The sequence below is a fragment of the Symsagittifera roscoffensis genome, chromosome 2 (assembly GCF_963678635.1).
Source record: "Symsagittifera roscoffensis chromosome 2, txSymRosc1.1, whole genome shotgun sequence".
In the NCBI taxonomy this organism is placed as follows: Eukaryota; Metazoa; Xenacoelomorpha; order Acoela; family Convolutidae; genus Symsagittifera; species Symsagittifera roscoffensis.
In genome coordinates, this window is record NC_087063.1 from 36,626,915 (window position 1) to 36,648,319 (window position 21,405).

Genomic DNA, 21,405 nt, shown 5'->3' on the forward strand with positions numbered 1-21,405 from the left:
GTGAGCCAATTCCAATCGGGGGCCTCGCCATTACTCTTTTTCGCTACGCTGCACAGAATGTGGAAGGTAGTCTCACCTGATTGCGGAGAGGAAGACACTGAAATGTAGATACTTGAGAAATGCCCAAGAGGCAATAAAGCTAGACTGCGAAATTAAACCCGAAAGCTGACGAATTCCTGAAGAACCCAAAGTTGTTGCTGGACCTCCTTAAAAAGATGGGTCGGACATATCATCATAAAATTTTGTCGGAATGGGTGTGTTATGCTACCGAATTCCTGGTAAAGTTAGTTTTTTGTGCAAAAAGCACCATCTCCTGAAAAAACTACAAAACTCTGCTTTCTTTTTCTAACATTTCTCCGATTTTGATTTTAAAGCAGATGCTTTCTTGTTCTTTAAGTTAACATGTCTCTAGGGTAAAGTGTTAGTAGGCTTCCTATTAGCATTTGCTTATCAACGCTTATTTTTCGTAAATTAAATTTTATAGATGATTATAATACAATACATGAAGAAGTTTTCACTTTGTTAAGCTTGTTTGTCTTATTGTTCTGATTTGGTAAATGATTGAAATGTATATTTTTCTTCGTCTTTTTCGTTGATTTACTCAGTGTCGACAAAAACGATTTAAAATGATTGCTTTTAGACCACTGCCTTATTACTTACAATTTCTCGAAGGAGTTACCAATCCGCTTACCAAAACACTTGCATAATAATTGGCGTCTCTAGATACATCTGCGCTTCTTCCGATGCGCATGTTTACTTTCTGAGTGCGATTTCAATCACATGCTGTCAGAAAGACATCGTTAAAAGAAGCTAACTGCTCATTTGTAAAACAACTCGTAATATAAGGACGATGTTTCTGTTTCAGCCTTGTATCATACATGTGCATGAAGTATTTGACTACCCGGATCGACTATATCTCGTTCTTGAGAGGTATGTTTTTCCGAATACAATCCGAATTGGATGTTGAAATATTGCCGTATATTTGTCTGTTTCTGTTTCAGAGCGATTGGTGGTGAGTTATTTGACAGAGTTGTGAAGAAGGATGGATTGGATGAGTTCACTGCGAAGCTCTACTTCTATCAAATGCTACTGGCAATAGAGGTGTAGCAAGCTACTATCAGTTATCGTTTTTATTGCTATGAGAAAACCAACCAGTTGGCTAACATATATTCGGCTGCTGCGAATATGAATGAAAAAATTAGTATTAGAAACAGAAAACCAATTGGAACCTAGAACTTTGATAAACCATTTTCTTGTTGCGGCGAAAAATTAGATGAGCGTGGTCGTTTGAATGCGTCAGAGATTCAAAATTGAGCGATTTAGTTTTGAATGTTCAATGATAAATGTCTCTGTCGCGATCATAAACTGTCTTTTTCATTGTCCAATTTATAGCTAAATGTTCCAGTGTCAGGCTGTCCTACTTTTATGCTAACTGTATTTGGATTTAAACTGCAAGGTATGCAGTAACAAGTATTTCAGTACCTGCACTCAAAGAACGTCGTGCATAGAGATTTGAAGCCGGAAAATATTCTGCTGGCAAGTGAGGCGGACATGACCCTGATTAAAGTGACAGACTTCGGTTTGTCGAAACTGGTGGGGGAGCAGTCGCTGATGAAAACACTTTGTGGCACCCCCAACTACCTTGCCCCCGAGATAATCAAGACATCGGGCATGGGACACTACAATAGCAAGGTCGACTCGTGGAGTCTTGGTGTCATCCTCTTCATCATGTGAGTGAGATTGTTATGGTTCCTTTGTCGGTGAACAGCTCTTTACCCTTGCGATAAGCAAGGTTATTGCAATCGGGAATGAGACTTTTATTCCCGTAAATAACTTTTTTCACAGGACGCTCATCTGGACTTCTGGACTCATCTCTAGTGGCACCTTGTACTCAAATTTTTTAGCGTTCTTGGCACCTTGTTTCACAATGTACTCAAATTTCTTAGCGATTTTGTTCACTTGTCTGCATCCTCCCTTAGTCTTTTTTACTTTACTCCTCTCTCTCTCTCTCTCTTTCTCTCTCTCTCTCTCTCTCTCTCTCTCTCTCTTTCTCTCTCTCTCTCTCTCTCTCTCTCTCTTTCTCTCTCTCTCTCTCTCTCTCTCTCTACAGCCTTCAAAAATATCTGTGAGGGGAATATTGTTGATTTTTTTTGTTGGTCGAAAATGCCTCATTTTAAATCTGAGGTTTTGGTTTCAATGAATGGAATGGATTCAAAAATCTTCCTGCATAAGGCGCTACGCTCAAATTTTTTGTACACAAATTTATGGCCCTCAAAATAGTACAACTTTTGGTAGTGGGAAGCTCCCCTGCATCAGAGGCCACTCACAAATTTGTTGTACACAAAAGTTATCGTTCTCGGAAAAGTCGTTTTTTTATTTCTGTTTCCTAAACTGTTTACTCTTGCGGTAAGCAAGGGTTTTGCAATCGGGTACTATTTTCCGTAAATAACTTCGTTCACGAGACTTTTTTCATCTGGAATCATTTCCTGAAAGCCTGTTAGCAACAAATTAACCACTAAAGATATATTTTTCGTCCTATTTGAAATTATCTCTCCTATTCGAAAATATCGCATTAATTGTATTAATTGCTTAAAAGGATTCGCATTAATTGTAATATCAGCCTAGTGACCTCATGTTGCGTTTATTGTCGAGCTGTGTGTATGTTTTGAGGATGAGGGGTTTCTATAACTTTTTGTTAGTTTTATTGTTTTTGGAAACTTTTGGCTTTTTTATTTGGAATTTTTATTTTTTTTGGGCTTAATAGGTTTCGAGCGATATCATCTCGGCTCTGTGACCTCATATTGTTCTATTTGATACGCTAATAAAATTTGTGTGTTTTTGAGGATGTTTTGAGGGGCACCGAATACATTTTTTCAAATTTTTTTTGGCTCGAAGGGTTTCTGTTAAGGTATTTTCGGCTTTGTTACCGCTTGATAAGTTATCTTTCGATGCATATTTTACATTATATGGTTTTTGCACGTTCTTATTTTAAAACTAATTTTTTCATTTCCATAGATCTAGTTTTTTTTCGACTTTGCGGCTTTGTTGTTATGCATCGCAAGTAGTGCGAAGCTCAGCGTCGACTCTGTATTGGGTTTTTGTTCGAAAACTATCATGCAATATCTGGAATTTTGGTTTCCGTTCGAAGGTCGGGTTGTGGGAAGCTCTTTTGCTTTTGAGACTGAGCCGTTAATATTTTGACTCCAAAAGTTATGGCGCTCGGAAAAGTTAAAGTTTTTAGTTATTTGACTTTTTGTATAAAATTTTTGACTTTTCTCGAGAACTACCCTGCCAAATGTGAGATTTTGGGTTCAATCGAAAATACAGGTTGCGAAAGCTCCTCGCCCTAATTTTTTCACAAAAACTATGATTCTCGGAAACGCTATTTTTCCCGTTTTTTTTGTACTTTTCTCGCTAACTATCATTCTCAATCTGAAATCATAGCTTCATCGAAACAATGGATTGTTGAAAGCCTACCTTTATAATTGGATACGCTCATTTTTTTAAAGAACAATTTGGAAACTTTTTGACTCTACTTGAAAACTACCGTGCCAATTCTTAGGTTAAGTTTTCAATCGAGAAACCCGGTTTTGGCTTAAGAAACCCGGTTTTTAGCAGAAGAAAGTTATGGTTTTCGGAAAGTCGTTTTGACCATTTTTAGGAATTTTTAATCGTTTTTCAGAAACTTTTTGATTTTTTTTTTCAAAAACTACCCTGTCAAATCGTTCAATGAAAAGTTCAATTAAAAAAACCGGTTGCGAGAATTTTTCTTGCAGAAGCGGCGATACCTTTTTTTGTAAGCGAAATATCATGTCCTGGGGAAAATTCAATTATTTCAAGAATTTTCACTCTTCTCATTTATTAGAGAAGTGAAACAACAAAGGTTTTGGTCAAGATCTAATTTTTCAAATCACAAATTTTGTCCCGCATCAGTATAAATAAGTCATAAAAAATCAAACACGTACTTTAAGCTTTAACTGCTCCCCTAATTGTTTTTTATCGAGACCTACGAAAATTTTGGTTCCATTAGTTTTTTTCCAACATTTACATTTTTTTCGACTTGGGTTTCTTAATGTTTGTATCGCATCGCAAGTGGTGCGCGGAGCTCTGCTTCGCCTCTGTGTAATTATTTCGTTTTTTTTATCTCTCAAATTTTGTCGTTAGGAATGGTCAAGTGATTCATTCGGAATGGCTTAAACGTTGGTTGCGCCGTCAAACCGGGAAATAAGATAGATCTGAGCTATACCGGTCTTCTCTTACGGAAAATGTTTCAAACAAATTTGATTTTCATCGCCTGAGCTATTCGACAATAGGCGTTCTTCTACAGCAGTGTTTTGTATCGTAGTGCGGGGAGGGGGCTCTCAGTGATTCGATCACCACACCCAAAACGCCCACCCCCTAATGATATTTCACGCTATCCATTTTCGGCCGACCAACCCTAAACTATTGCTTTTCGAACAAATTCAAAACATAGCCAACAGACAGTCCGAAAATAGAATGAAGTCAAAGAGACCAAATAAGACAGTTTCAGCTGTAAAGCTATAAAGCTATTTGAGTTCAAGATTTTTTGATGATAAATAACCTAATTGCAGAAATTAATTAGCCTTATATCTAGTAAATGACTTCGAACGTCAACTTAAAAAAATCAATAGAGAAAACTGTCATGAATAAACTTTCCGTGATAAAAAAGTAAAGAAATTTCATCCTATTAATTTGATTTTTGATTTTGTTCAGCAGCACTTAAAATGTGGAAAGCAAGCGCCGAAGAGTAGGATAATGACCTGATTTTTCTTAAACATAAGTTTTTTTATAGTTATTAACTCACTTTATCTTGACACCCGTTATTAGAATGGGTCCGTTACTGAATAGAAGGAAATTTACTCTCTTGAATAACAAAATGCTAATGGCGCGAAAAACAAAAACGATTTACTTATGTTTGCAAAACTTTTTGAGTCCCAGCGGCTTAAATATTTATTTATTGAAATTTTTTTTTCTCAAATCGGGATAGTTTATCAAAAACTGTCAGGTCGATACAAGTTTTACAGAATGCTAGCCAATGAATTAAATTAGAATCAAACAAGTGTTTTAGTTGGAAATCTTATTTCTATTTTCGATTAAAAAAAGTTATGACAATTTAATCTTTTCGATTTGGTGTTTTTTATCTCAGTCTCATTTTTTGTCATATCACGTGGCGAGCTATATTTTGTGACGAATTTTTTTCAACTGGTGCGAAGCAACAAAATGATGTTTCGATATTTTTTGTTCCGACTTTCGATACGAAAGTAACGGAATATTTGTGCTCGTGGTGGGTTTTTTTTTCTTCAGACAAATTTCGACTTTTTAACTAGCCATTTTTGACGGATTTTTTTAAAAATCATTCGAAAGCCATTGTTGTCCTGAGCCTAAATTTGAAAAGATATTTCACCTGTGATTATTTTTCGTAAAGTTATGAGGGTTTAAAGATTGCCATTTTGACCAATTTGGGACAATTAACGCGCGATATAATTCGCGCTATTAACGCGTAAGCGGAGATTTAATCCGTCTTATAAATCGTTCCAAATTGGTTGAACGAAGCTTATTCGCCATAATTGATTTGTTACAAGGAACGAAATCTATCTTTTTGTACTTTAAATGGCGTGTGGGGAGATGATTTTCATAAAAAGTTTCAAATTTTAGAAAAAAAAAATTTCATTTTATTTTATTTCATTTAGTTTTTTATGTTATTACTGATGCTCCATAAACCTTAAAAGGCAGTCGGAACATTCAGGGCTTCGACCTGATACGAGAAGTCTTGTCTTGATTTAGAATTAGTTGTACCAAGTAAAATGTCCTTTTTGCACTTTTTGGAGAGAAAAAACACCATTAAGTTACCATTTTCTTTTTGAGGTCCGAATAACATATAGCACTATATTAATGCGAGTATTTTCTAAGCAATTGTTATTTTGAACTAAAATTATCCCAATTTGAGGAAACTGTGTCTGGAGTTCCTTCCATGTTTTGTTCATTTGCCATAAAACTATGAATTAGCGCTGGTTGTTGTTCTGACTATCCTAGATATGGGAAGGAACTATTGTCTTATGTTTTTCACGCAAAATCAGGAACCTCGAAGAGCGATTTTTGGTTAACGTGGGTGGTATGATTTTAAAGCCCTTTCAGCTCTAATTCAATTGTTTTTTTTTCAAAAAAGTTATCTGCGTCGACAAACGTTTCTGAAATTTTGCCATTCAGACTTAATATAATCGAAGAGTGGAAATTGAGTTTTCGTTTGCTGAATGAATTCCGGATAACAATATTTTCACATCATAACTGACCAATTTATTCTTTTGAAACTCATTGTAAATTCTGCGAAAAAAAAATCCTTTCTAGGAACATTCTTTGCCACTTGCACAATAATCGGCTACTTTCTTCTTTTTTTTAACGGTTTGTTTTTTGTTTAAGCATTGTGTATTGGCTGCTAATAACTTTCTGCTGATCTTTCAGCTGTCTTTCATTACATCTCAGCTGTCTTTAAAATTACATGGTCGCTCAAATTTTTAATTACATTGCAGCTGTCTTTAAAATTACATGGTCGCTCAAATTTTTTTTAGAAACTCAATGGCCATGCTTTTCTGTTTTTCATTATTATGTACCTTTTTGCACTTGTCAAGAATATATACATCATTAATATTGTGGATTTCTGTAAAATCGCGTGACCCCAAAAAAAAATTTTTTTGCTCGAACCTCCATTAAATTAAACTGAACATTTAACCAGCATTAAACTAAACTGAAGATGAGACAAATGTGATTAAGTTAGCTGTAATTAGGTTGGCCGCCTACCCTCCCTTCTCAGATGATTACAATGACATGCCCCTGGTTGAGCAGATCAAGAAGGCTCGCTTCTCCTTTGCCGACCATGCATGGAAGTCAGTCAGCAAAGAAGGTCAGAGATCGCTTTCTCAAAATAGACGCGCTAAAAGTTCTTTATCGTTTTGTTATTTACCAGAAAACCTGTGAAATCTTATGGCACGGGCAGAGTTATCCAACCAATTGGTATCTTAAGCGTGATCAAGCGTTTAAAAGCGTTTATCATAAGTTCTGCGCACACAAGGAGAGCCTAGTGTCATATTACGAAGTCCACTTTTTCCAACCTAAGTCTACTTTTTCACTACAGCAAGATATCTTGTTTACTTTTGCTGCATTGGCCTTATATCTTTGTTTCTGGTTTATTGGTGGCTAGATTAATATGAAGAGCCCATGGCTCAGATGCTGGGACTGAGACTCTTGATTACGAGGTTAAGGTTCAATTCCCGAACAGATCAGTATTTGTATTATTAATTTTTTTTTGCATTTTTGTTAACCCTTTTAGGGTTATTTTTATTAAGTGTCAATGAACGAACGAAGTGAAGGAAGGTTTGCTAAAAGGGAAGCAATTTACATTCCTCGATTACAAAAGCTCAAATGGTGCAAGAAAAAACATAATAAGTCGATTAAAAATGTTATAAAAAAACTAGGTCTACCAAAATTTCAAATTTTTGGATAGAAACTTATTCGAGGAGAAAATCCCAGACATTTGAATAATAAATTAGCACCCGAACAAAAAGAGTAAGCAAAGCCGACGATGTTTGTGCAGATATAATTTGATTCGAAAAAAATATGATTCTATAAAAATGTTAAGTTATGAGTCCCATCTGAAACTACAATGACGACACTTGCACTTGCAACTACAATGAAAACTGCTTACAGCCTACGAAAAATCAGTGATGTAGCAACAAAGCCGACAATCTTTGAGCAGACACCAGTTGAAGTCCCTCCTGAAACTAGAATAAACACACGTGCACTTGCAAAGTTGCTTACAGCGCAAGCAAAATCTGTGCTGTGGCTGTTGAAGCCTAAAAAAGACATCTCAGCTTTCTACTTGAACTAAATCTACGATTGAACTGATTTACTTATTTAAAACCGCATTTAACAAAAATCAATTGACTTCTATCTATAACTCATGAAATAATTTACACTCTTTGCGAATCACTAGTTTTATTCAGTCGGATTGGTGATTTTTCGTTTCCCAACTTTTGCTGCACAACATTTTTGGTGCAACGCGACTCACGAACGAACCAACGATTAGAAACAAAAAGGAAATTTAAAAATGTCATCACCTGCTAGTGACATGAGCAACGTGACGCTCACTCTACCTGCTTTGAAGCGATCAAGAAGTGCTAACATCGGTGTCATTACCCGATCGGAAAAAGCCGTCTCAGCAATCTTCAACAAAGAGGCATCTGCTCTAACCTACAAGGAAATTGGAACTCTCAAGGCCAATCTCACGATGTGCGAACGAAAGAAAAAGGAACTGAAAGAGCTTAATCAGCAAATTTCAAATGTTCTAAACGATGATGAAGATGCACTTGAAGTTGAATTGGAAGAAGCTGAGAAAATCTACCTTCAAGTAGATTGTTTGATGGAAATGATCACAACTATGTTAGATGACCGAGGAAAATATTCAACTGAATCGGTCAAAGATGACGACAGCGCAAGCGGAACAGGATCCTACAAATCCACTTCCCAACGTGGTGCTGGCCGAAACCAAGATACTTGCCTGAAGTTGCCGAAACTGAATTCGCCAACATTTAGCGGAAGGTATGATCAATGGCTACCTTTCTTAGATTCCTTTGATGGAGCAGTTCACTCAAATGCATCGCTGTCTGATGTTCAGAAACTGCAATACCTAAAGGGTGCCCTCAAGGATGAACCGTTTCGTTTGCTATCCCACTTGCCTGCTACAAACGCGAACTACTCAGTCGCAAGGGAACTTCTAAAGGATCGATATGCTGATGTCAAGATGATCTCACACGCTCACTTGGAAGCAATTTTTGAATTCACTCCAATGAAGCATGAGTCATCCGCTGCAATACGTCGCTTGATTAATACTTACACGGAAAACACGATGGCACTGACAGGACTTGGACTAAAAATTGATCAATGCGATTTGATCTGGGTTCACGTTTTGGCCAAGAAATTAGATCCTGAAACTAGAAGACAATGGGAACTTTCCTGCGCGGGAAGTGACGTGCCAAAAATCAAACAGACGAAGAAGTTCTTGGAGGAACGATCTCGCGCCCTAGAAGCTACGAAGGACCTCCAGTTACCTTCAATTCATAGAAAAAATCATCAAGGAAATTCAGACCAATCTGGAAACTCTAAGAAAGATGACAAGGTACAGACATACCACACAAACTCTGTTAAGACGATCATCTGCCCATGCTGCAGTGGTGATCACCGCGTGTATCAATGCACAAAATTTCAGGAAATGTCTATTTCCAATAGAAGACAAGAAGCCAAATCAAAGCGATTATGCTTCAATTGCCTGTCCCTTGGACACCAAAATCATGAGTGCAAGTCGAAGTCAACGTGCCAAACCTGTCGAAAGGGTCATCACTCGTTACTTCACATCCATACAGACCCAAACAAGCAACCGGGACCTGAAAATAAGTTTGCGGGTCACGGGGGTACTACCGGTGCCACTACCATACTGGGAACTGTACTAATTGAGGTGAAAACTGCAAATGGCGGTTATCACAATTGTCGAGCCTTACTGGACAGCGGATCTGAATGCAGTTTCGTTACAACCAGCAGTGCTAACCGACTCAAGCTACCAATCAAGAAATTGACTCTTCAACTAACTCGAGTTGGCGGAGGAGCAAAAACTGTGAAATCTGGTTCTGTCAATCTGGAAACAAAGGATTCTCAGAATCAATCTCTATATATTGAAGCCTTCACTCTTCAAAAACTTTCTGGCTACCTGCCTAGAGAACGGGTGAATATACCGAACAGTTTGGATATCACACGTCTTAAGCTCTCGGACCCAGACTTTGATAAACCAAAGGAAATCGATATAATCCTAGGCTGTGATGTCTACAACGACATTGTTGGCTGCGAAAAGATTAAGCTTTCAGACAAGCTTTTTGCACGTGACACTCTAGTTGGTTGGATGATTAGCGGCAGAACACCCGGTCCTCCAACAACCTTCTTCAAGTCATTTCATGTGTCTATTGACGATAGTCTAAGGAAATTTTGGGAATTAGAAGAAATTCCTGATTTCAAAAAGACAACAACAGAAGAAGATCGATGTGAATCTCACTTTAAGGAAACAACCATACTACAAAATGGACGATTCACCGTGCAGCTGCCTTTGAAGCCCAATAGTCAACTTGGCGACAGTTTAGCACAAGCAAAACGCAGATTCAATTATCTCGAGCGACGACTGGAACAGAATCCAGAACTAAAAGATCGCTATACCGCATTCATAGACGAATTTCTCGATATGGGGCATATGGAGTACATACCGCCTGGAGAAATCGAAAAGCCAGTTGATAGCGTATATTATCTGCCACATCACTGCGTGTTCAAGGAAGATTCTACTACAACAAAGCTACGTGTAGTTTTCGACGGATCTGCAACAACATCAACCGGACAATCACTCACGACACTTTGATGGTTTGTCCCACGGTACAAGACGACCTCTACTCGATAGTCATGCGCTTCAGGTTCTACCCAATTGCTTTATCAGCAGATATCGCAAAAATGTACCGACAAGTTGCTCTAGAGGACAAATCGAAGGATTTCCATCGCATACTTTGTAGATCAAATAAATCGGATGAAATCAAGCATCTCAGGATGACACGCGTTACATATGGAATAGCTTCGTCAGCTTTTCACTCAACAAGATGCCTCAATGAAGTAGCAGATCAATCTAAGAACCCAATGATCAAAGAAAGTCTCAAAAATTGTTTCTATGTAGACGACTTTCTTGGTGGCGCTAATGATAAGCATGAAGCAGAAAGACTCATCTCTGATTTATGCGAAGAGCTGAACTCTCATGAATTCCCTCTACGAAAATGGACTTCAAGCAATGCTAAAATAATTGAAGGATTGCCAGAACATCTCCGCGAAAAATCGGATGTGCTGGAACTTTTCTCTGACGAATACAAAATCAAGGCGCTAGGAGTCAGTTGGAAGCCCAATAAGGACATCTTTTGTTTTTCAACTGCCTTACCAGAGCTGAAACTGCTTAAAAAGAGGAGTCTTCTGTCCATAATTTCAAAATTGTTTGATCCGATGGGATGGCTAGCTCCATTCATCATCAATTTCAAATGTCTCATGCGACAGCTATGGGTCCAAGGTTTTGATTGGGATTCTGAAGTCGATCAGAAAACCAAGGAAAAATGGTATGAGCTCACCGGAACTTTGCCTCAACTACTGGAACTACAGATACCAAGATTTATGAGCTCACATCCAATAAAGGAGGTTCAACTTCACGTATTCTGTGATGCTTCCGAAAAAGCATATGCAGCCGCAATCTATGCAAGAATTACCAATGATGATGGCAAAACTTTTGCGTATCTACTGACCTCCAAAACAAAGGTTGCTCCGGTCAAAGCAATCTCTGTTCCCAAATTAGAGCTCTGCGGTGCAAGTTTACCTACCAAACTTCTTAAATCAGTTCATTCAATTTTGAGGAAAACAAATCTCAAGATAACTTCACACGCGTGGACTGATTCAACAATTGTCTTGCAATGGCTTGCTCAACTTCCAAGAACGCGGAACACTTTTGTTGCAAACAGAGTTTCACAAATACAAGAGACCCTACCCAGAAGTGATTGGAAACACGTGCCAACAGCAGTAAATCCAGCTGATTTAGCCTCTCGTGGTGTATTAGCTGACACATTAATATCTTCCTCACTCTGGTGGAATGGACCAGATTGGCTGACCAAGGATGAAAGGCACTGGCCCAACCTACTACCATCTCTAGTTGAAGCACCTGAAAAACGAACCGTCAAAGCCAAGACTAATGCAGAAAGTGAACAAATTCGAACTGTTCTCGCATATCATGCTCAAAACGAAGAAATGACGGATGGAATTTTTCGTTTAAAGGACTACAGCACTTGGAACAAGACAGTACGCATCGCATGCTATGTACTATCATTTGTTCAACATCTTAAGCATAGAATATCGACAAACTATCGGAAGCGGCTCAGATCTAAGCGGACATCTGATGTACAACTTGAAGAAGATTGTCTTAGTCCTAAAAATAGAATCATGGCAAAAATGTTAATTCTTCGTTTAGACCAAGAAATACACTTCAAATCAGAGCTAAATTGTCTGAAGGTGAAAAGGGAGCTGAGTAAAACATCGAAACTACGCAATCTTAGTCCGTTTTTCGACAAGGATTACGATCTACTAAGAGTTGGAGGCAGACTTTCACAATCGAACTACCCAACAGACAAGAAGTTTCCAATACTCGTTTCGAAAAAATCTGATTTAGTATCCCTACTTATACGCAAATATCATGAAGATACTCTTCATGGCGGGGGGGCAATTAGTACTGAACACAATGAGAGAGGAAATTTGGATAATCGGAGGCCGTGATCTAGTTCGACAGTTCATTAGAAGATGCATGAGATGTGTCCGATTTAGTCAGCAACCTACTTCTCAATTCATGGCTGATCTTCCTACAGAAAGAATAACACCCGCAAAACCATTTGCTCAATGTGGAATAGACTTTGCTGGTCCCTTTGAAACTAAGGAAGCAGGGGTCTCAAAAATTTAAGTTGCCGTCTTTGTTTGTCTCGCGACAAAAGCTATTCATTTGGAAATGGTTACTCGTCTAACCAAAGAAGCATGCATCCTTTCATTGAAACGATTTACTGCACGCCGTGGCAAACCTGAGAAGATCTTAAGTGACAATGGAAGCAATTTTATCGAGGCTCGAAATGACCTGATCAAAATCAAGGAACTGCTGGACAAAAATGGAACGGACAAATCAGTTGTTAGTTTCGTCAATAGCCAAGGAACTGAATGGGTCACCGTCCCTCCTCGTGCTCCTCACTTTGGAGGACTCTGGGAAGCAGCTGTAAAAAGTATTAAGCGACATATGCGAAAAGTTATAGGACTGCAACGTCTCAGTTTTGAAGAATTTCTTACAATTCTTAATCAAATTGAAGCTGTCTTAAACTCACGACCATTGTATCCAATGTCAAGTGATCCTAACGACCCAACTCCGCTGACACCCGCTCATTTTCTGATAGGGGAATCATTGCTAACTCTTCCCTCTGCTTACATCCAAGTTTCAACCAATGTACGATATCGACTGTTACAGAATATGATCAAGGATTTCTGGAAAGTTTGGAAAAGGGATTACCTCATAACGCTACAAATACGGAAAAAATGGTTCACGGATGGCCCAGAATTTAAAGTTGGCAACCTAGTCCTACTTGCCGAAGACAATAAACGACCACTAGATTGGAAAACTGGACGAATCATAGAAGTTTATCCTGGAAATGACTCGATTGTTCGAGTGGTAAAAGTGAAGACCACAACTGGTGAATACATACGCCCAGTCGCGAAGCTGCGGAAGCTACCAGTATAGCAACCAAGTCATATCCAATGTGCAGTTCATTTAAAACAAGAACTTTATAGTGCTAAAAATCGAAAAATATCAAAAATGTGCAGTTTTCAAATTTTAAGTGGTAGTACCCCCATGACCCTTTTGAAAGTAGGAACCTAAATTACCCCCTATGCAATACATTATGGTCTGAATCGTTCATATTGACCGATTTCATATAAATTCCCAATGTTGTAAATTCCCAGCATTAAAATTCGTATGAGGTTGTACCCTCATGACCCAAAATGTAATTATTGTCTGAAAACAGCTAGGACAAACTTTCGCTCATGACTCGTACCGTTAATACTTCACTTGTATACTCCTTACTTATGGTGCACTCACATTTAGTTCATTTATTGAATAATTGGTTACATATTTACCGTTGAACAGTCATTCGCTGTCATGCGATTCGCTGTCATCTGGTCCTCTTCGCTGGTTGACCCTGCAGTGTTGCTGGCAGCGCTTCCACGCAGATGCTACGAAGGAAAGTCGAGTTTGCATCTCCGCATAGTACATGCAGCAGACCCTCTCTTCGTCGCAGAGAGTCAGAACTGCATGGCACCACGCATATGGAAGATACAAACTTTTCCCCTTCTCAAGAACACCATAGCGGACCAGTTTTTTCTGCTGAGAACCAAGGTTCCTCAGATACTTAGCAGCATCAGTGAACCCCATCTCCGAATCGTTGCTACCAGCCAGTGCACAATGACCCTTCTACGCTGAGGTCACTAATACGTTTATGACCTCTAAGTTGCTTCTAAAACAAAACAAACAATTGATGCACACCCGCTATACTCTACTACTATGATACAATGGAATAAATGCTACTCACAGTCTCAGCTTTCGGAAACCGCAGAACTGCCCTATCCACGATTGCAGCTTCCTTCCTTGAAGACTGGATCTCATCCAACGACTTTACAGGAATCGGAGTGAAACCCAGATCTCCTCTGGTCACTGCATCGAAGAAACCCTGCAGGTCCTCCCGGTCGACAGCGCCCCGCCTACTGGACCTTCGCACCTCGCCATGTGGAGGCAGACGTGGTGCTCTACCCGACTCCGCCCTACTCTTCCTCTCCTTCGTCTCATACACTGTAAATGGGTAGTCATATCCAGACATAATAACGATCTGAAAATTGAAGACACTTCAAGGAAGGCGGAATGTTGAAGCCTAAAAAAGACATCTCAGCTTTCTACTTGAACTAAATCTACGATTGAACTGATTTACTAATTTAAAACCGCATTTAACAAAAATCAATTGACTTCTATCTATAACTCATGAAATAATTTACACTCTTTGCGAATCACTAGTTTTATTCAGTCGGATTGGTGATTTTTCGTTTCCCAACTTTTGCTGCACAACAGTGGCAACTTAGTCGACAAAACTTGAATAGACAAACAAAATCCGACAATTCAATTTTAACCGATTTTTTTTTCAATTGCATAAGAACTGAAAAAACAAGGTCCGGCCGAGACTCGAACCCCAGACCTTAGGATTTAAAGGCGACGGCGGTACTGCTGGGTCAATTAAGAAGGAACCTGATATATGTTAGGTTTCATTAAGAAAGAAAAGATGTGTAAAGCAAAGAGAGTAAAGAGGAGAAGAATTTAAGCCGAAAAAAATTTGTTGTCAGAAAAAAGTTTTGAGCTATAAAGTTCTAAAAGTTTTTACGAACCGCATGAAAGCATAAAATATATTTTACCTCCGAAACTACGCAATATGATGTGACTAAGTTGAAACCGTTTATTCGAAAAAAAAATTACAATTTACAGAACTTTCAATTATAGTAGAAACTATTTAAATAAAAAAACCTATGCTTTGGAAAGTAAGCCAAAAAAACATACCAGATATTACAAACTACATTTAAAAAAGGACTTTGAGCCAACAGAAATGAGGATTAAAACCACGAATACGATATAAAAAAATTTTCAAGACGGTAGTTTTGTTTAAGCTTTCACGAAATTGAGCATGTCTGCTGTTGTGAAAATTGAAATTCCTACTAAAATTGACCATTCTATGAACAAAGTTCTTTAAGGGAAAAACGTCTAGTACCTGATTGCAATACTTTTGCTTATTGCAAGTAAAAAAGTTTCCGTACGAATAAGAAAACCCTGGGGACCTAGTTTTCTCTAATTGGGTTAGTTGTATGAAAAAAGTGTCAACGATTAAAGATTTATGAAAATCAACGAGATTTCTCTCTGTAGTTTTTCTCTTCCTAAATATCGCATGCTGAAACTTAGGTTTCGACAGTTTGGATATCACACGTAAGCTCTCGGGCCCAGACTTTGATAAACCAAAGGAAATCGATATAATCCTAGGCTGTGATGTCTACAACGACATAGTTGGCTGCGAAAAGATTAAGCTTACAGACAAGCTTTATGCACGTGACACTCTATTTGGTTGGATGATTAGCGGCAGAACACCCGGTCCTCCAACAACCTTCTTCAAGTCATTTCATATCGTCAATAGACATCACAGCCTATTGACGATAGTCTAAGGAAATTTTGGGAATTAGAAGAAATTCCTGATTTCAAAAAGACAACAACAGAAGAAGATCGATGTGAATCTCACTTTAAGGAAACAACCATACTACAAAATAGACGATTCACCGTGCAGCTGCCTTTGAAGCCCAATAGTCAACTTGGCGACAGTTTAGCACAAGCAAAACGCAGATTCAATTATCTCGAGCGACGACTGGAACAGAATCCAGAACTAAAAGATCGCTGTACCGCATTCATAGACGAATTTCTCGATATGGGGCATATGGAGTACATACCGCCTGGAGAAATCGAAAAGCCAGTTGATAGCGTATATTATCTGCCACATCACTGCGTTTTCAAGGAAGATTCTACTACAACAAAGCTACGTGTAGTTTTCGACGGATCTGCAACAACATCAACCGGACAATCACTCAACGACACTTTGATGGTTGGTCCTACGGTACAAGACGACCTCTACTCGATAATCATGCGCTTCAGGTTCTACCCAATTGCTTTATCAGCAGATATCGCAAAAATGTACCGACAAGTTGCTCTAGAGGACAAATCGAAGGATTTCCATCGCATACTTTGTAGATCAAATAAATCGGATGAAATCAAGCATCTCAGGATGACACGTGTTACATATGGAATAGCTTCGTCAGCTTTTCACTCAACAAGATGCCTCAGTGAAGTAGCAGATCAATCTAAGAACCCAATGATCAAAGAAAGTCTCAAAAATTGTTTCTATGTAGACGACTTTCTTGGTGGCGCTAATGATAAGCATGAAGCAGAAAGACTCATCTCTGATTTATGCGAAGAGCTGAACTCTCATGAATTCCCTCTACGAAAATGGACTTCAAGACATGCTAAAATAATTGAAGGATTGCCAGAACATCTCCGCGAAAAATCGGATGTGCTGGAACTTTTCTCTGACGAATACAAAATCAAGGCGCTAGGAGTCAGTTGGAAGCCCAATAAGGACATCTTTTGTTTTTCAACTGCCTTACCAGAGCTGAAACTGCTTACAAAGAGGACTCTTCTGTCCACAATTTCAAAATTGTTTGATCCGATGGGATGGCTAGCTCCATTCATCATCAATTTCAAATGTCTCATGCGACAGCTATGGGTCCAAGGTTTTGATTGGGATTCTGAAGTCGATCAGAAAACCAAGGAAAAATGGTATGAGCTCATCGGAACTTTGCCTCAACTACTGGAACTACAGATACCAAGATTTATGAGCTCACATCCAATAAAGGAGGTTCAACTTCACGTATTCTGTGATGCTTCCGAAAAAGCATATGCAGACGCAATCTATGCAAGAATTACCAATGATGATGGCAAAACTTTTGCGTATCTACTGATCTCCAAAACAAAGGTTGCTCCGGTCAAAGCAATCTCTGTTCCCAAATTAGAGCTCTGCGGTGCAAGTTTACCTACCAAACTTCTTAAATCAGTTCATTCAATTTTGAGGAAAACAAATCTCAAGATAACTTCACACGCGTGGACTGATTCAACAATTGTCTTGCAATGGCTTGCTCAACTTCCAAGAACGTGGAACACTTTTGTTGCAAACAGAGTTTCACAAATACAAGAGACCCTACCCAGAAGTGATTGGAAACACGTGCCAACAGCAGTAAATCCAGCTGATTTAGCCTCTCGTGGTGTATTAGCTGACACATTAATATCTTCCTCACTCTGGTGGAATGGACCAGATTGGCTGACCAAGGATGAAAGGCACTGGCCCAACCTACTACCATCTCTAGTTGAAGCACCTGAAAAACGAACCGTCAAAGCCAAGACTAATGCAGAAAGTGAACAAATTCGAACTGTTCTCGCATATCATGCTCAAAACGAAGAAATGACGGATGGAATTTTTCGTTTAAAGGACTACAGCACTTGGAACAAGACAGTACGCATCGCATGCTATGTACTATCATTTGTTCAACATCTTAAGCATAGAATATCGACAAACTATCGGAAGCGGCTCAGATCTAAGCGGACATCTGATGTACAACTTGAAGAAGATTGTCTTAGTCCTAAAAATAGAATCATGGCAAAAATGCTAATTCTTCGTTTAGACCAAGAAATACACTTCAAATCAGAGCTAAATTGTCTGAAGGTGAAAAGGGAGCTGAGTAAAACATCGAAACTACGCAATCTTAGTCCGTTTTTCGACAAGGATTACGATCTACTAAGAGTTGGAGGCAGACTTTCACAATCGAACTACCCAACAGACAAGAAGTTTCCAATACTCGTTTCAAAAAAATCTGATTTAGTATCCCTACTTATACGCAAATATCATGAAGATACTCTTCATGGCGGGGGGCAATTAGTACTGAACACAATGAGAGAGGAAATTTGGATAATCGGAGGCCGTGATCTAGTTCGACAGTTCATTAGAAGATGCATGAGATGTGTCCGATTTAGTCAGCAACCTACTTCTCAATTCATGGCTGATCTTCCTACAGAAAGAATAACACCCGCAAAACCATTTGCTCAATGTGGAATAGACTTTGCTGGTCCCTTTGAAATTAAGGAAGCAGGGGTCTCAAAAATTTAAGTTGCCGTCTTTGTTTGTCTCGCGACAAAAGCTATTCATTTGGAAATGGTTACTCGTCTAACCAAAGAAGCATGCATCCTTTCATTGAAACGATTTACTGCACGCCGTGGCAAACCTGAGAAGATCTTAAGTGACAATGGAAGCAATTTTATCGAGGCTCGAAATGACCTGATCAAAATCAAGGAACTGCTGGACAAAAATGGAACGGACAAATCAGTTGTTAGTTTCGTCAATAGCCAAGCAACTGAATGGGTCACCGTCCCTCCTTGTGCTCCTCACTTTGGAGGACTCTGGGAAGCAGCTGTAAAAAGTATGAAGCGACATATGCGAAAAGTTATAGGACTGCAACGTCTCAGTTTTGAAGAATTTCTTACAATTCTTAATCAAATTGAAGCTGTCTTAAACTCACGACCATTGTATCCAATGTCAAGTGATCCTAACGACCCAACTCCGCTGACACCTGCTCATTTTCTGATAGGGGAATCATTGCTAACTCTTCCCTCTGCTTACATCCAAGTTTCAACCAATGTACGATATCGACTGTTACAGAATATGATCAAGGATTTCTGGAAAGTTTGGAAAAGGGATTACCTCATAACGCTACAAATACGGAAAAAATGGTTCACGGATGGCCCAGAATTTAAAGTTGGCAACCTAGTCCTACTTGCCGAAGACAATGAACGACCACTAGAATGGAAAACTGGACGAATCATAGAAGTTTATCCTGGAAATGACTCGATTGTTCGAGTGGTAAAAGTGAAGACCACAACTGGTGAATACATACGCCCAGTCGCGAAGCTGCGGAAGCTACCAGTATAGCAACCAAGTCATATCCAATGTGCAGTTCATTTAAAACAAGAACTTTATAGTGCTAAAAATCGAAAAATATCAAAAATGTGCAGTTTTCAAATTTTAAGTGGTAGTACCCCCATGACCCTTTTGAAAGTAGGAACCTAAATTACCCCCTATGCAATCCATTATGGTCTGAATCGTTCATATTGACCGATTTCATGTAAATTCCCAATGTTGTAAATTCCCAGCATTAAAATTCGTAAGAGGTTGTACCCTCATGACCCAAAATGTAATTATTGTCTGAAAACAGCTAGGACAAACTTTCGCTCATGACTCGTACCGTTAATACTTCACTTGTATACTCCTTACTTATGGTGCAGTCACATTTAGTTCATTTATTGAATAATTGCTTACATATTTACCGTTGAACAGTCATTCGCTGTCATGCGATTCGCTGTCATCTGGTCCTCTTCGCTGGTTGACCCTGCAGTGTTGCTGGCAGCGCTTCCACGCAGATGCTACGAAGGAAAGTCGAGTTTGCATCTCCGCATAGTACATGCAGCAGACCCTCTCTTCGTCGCAGAGAGTCAGAACTGCATGGCACCACGCATATGGAAGATACAAACTTTTCCCCTTCTCAAGAACACCATAGCGGACCAGTTTTTTCTGCTGAGAACCAAGGTTCCTCAGATACTTAGCAGCATCAGTGAACCCCATCTCCGAATCGTTGCTACCAGCCAGTGCACAATGACCCTTCTACGCTGAGGTCACTAATACGTTTATGACCTCTAAGTTGCTTCTAAAACAAAACAAACAATTGATGCACACCCGCTATACTCTACTACTATGATACACTGGAATAAATGCTACTCACAGTCTCAGCTTTCGGAAACCGCAGAACTGCCCTATCCACGATTGCAGCTTCCTTCCTTGAAGACTGGGTCTCATCCAACGACTTTACAGGAATCGGAGTGAAACCCAGATCTCCTCTGGTCACTGCATCGAAGAAACCCTGCAGGTCCTCCCGGTCGACAGCGCCCCGCCTACTGGAACTTGGCACCTCGCCATGTGGAGGCAGACGTGGTGCTCTACCCGACTCCGCCCTACTCTTCCTCTCCTTCGTCTCATACACTGTAAATGGGTAGTCATATCCAGACATAATAACGATCTGAAAATTGAAGACACTTCAAGGAAGGCGGAATGTTGAAGCCTAAAAAAGACATCTCAGCTTTCTACTTGAACTAAATCTACGATTGAACTGATTTACTTATTTAAAACCGCATTTAACAAAAATCAATTGACTTCTATCTATAACTCATGAAATAATTTACACTCTTTGCGAATCACTAGTTTTATTCAGTCGGATTGGTAATTTTTCGTTTCCCAACTTTTGCTGCACAACAGTGGCAACTTAGTCGACAAAACTTGAATAGACAAACAAAATCCGACAATTCAATTTTAACCGATTTTTTTTTCAATTGCATAAGAACTGAAAAAACAAGGTCCGGCCGAGACTCGAACCCCAGACCTTAGGATTTAAAGGCGACGGCGGTACTGCTGGGTCAATTAAGAAGGAACCTGATATTTGTTAGGTTTCAATAATAAAGAAAAGATGTGTAAAAGCAAAGAGAGTAAAGAGGAGAAGAATTTAAGCCGAAAAAAAACTGTTGTCAGAAAAAAGTTTTGAGCTATAAAGTTCTAAAAGTTTTTACGAACCGCATGAAAGCATAAAATATATTTTACCTCCGAAACTACGCAATATGATGTGACTAAGTTGAAACCGTTTATTCGAAAAAAAATTACAATTTACAGAACTTTCAATTATAGTAGAAACTATTTAAATAAAAAAACCTATGCTTTGGAAAGTAAGCCAAAAAAACATACCAGATATTACAAACTACATTTAAAAAAAGGACTTTGAGCCGACAGAAATGAGGAATAAAACCACGAAAACGATATAATAAAATTTTCAAGACGGTAGTTTTGTTTAAGCTTTCACGAAATTGAGCATGTCTGCTGTTGTGAAAATTGAAATTCCTACTAAAATTGACCATTCTATGAACAAAGTTAATTAAGGGAAAAACGTCTAGTACCCGATTGCAATACTTTTGCTTATTGCAAGTAAAAAAGTTTCCGTACGAATAAGAAAACCCTGGGG

The 21,405-nt window shown here is 38.9% G+C and overlaps 2 protein-coding genes across 2 annotated transcripts in view; one reads left to right on the top strand and one right to left on the bottom strand.

The window, feature by feature from the left end:
- The window catches only part of LOC134839803 (AP-1 complex subunit mu-1-like), a 379,140-nt gene that overhangs the window by 339,805 nt on the left and 17,930 nt on the right, over positions 1-21,405 (bottom strand). The window lies entirely within an intron of this gene.
- LOC134839826 (myosin light chain kinase A-like) overlaps positions 1-21,405 on the top strand; it is a 76,029-nt gene that overhangs the window by 42,434 nt on the left and 12,190 nt on the right. Inside the window, exons 3-6 of the mRNA XM_063855449.1 lie at positions 866-930; positions 1,002-1,101; positions 1,480-1,730; positions 6,804-6,919. Of these exons, the coding sequence (XP_063711519.1) occupies positions 866-930; positions 1,002-1,101; positions 1,480-1,730; positions 6,804-6,919 (532 nt within the window). The remainder of the gene's footprint in view (positions 1-865; positions 931-1,001; positions 1,102-1,479; positions 1,731-6,803; positions 6,920-21,405) is intronic.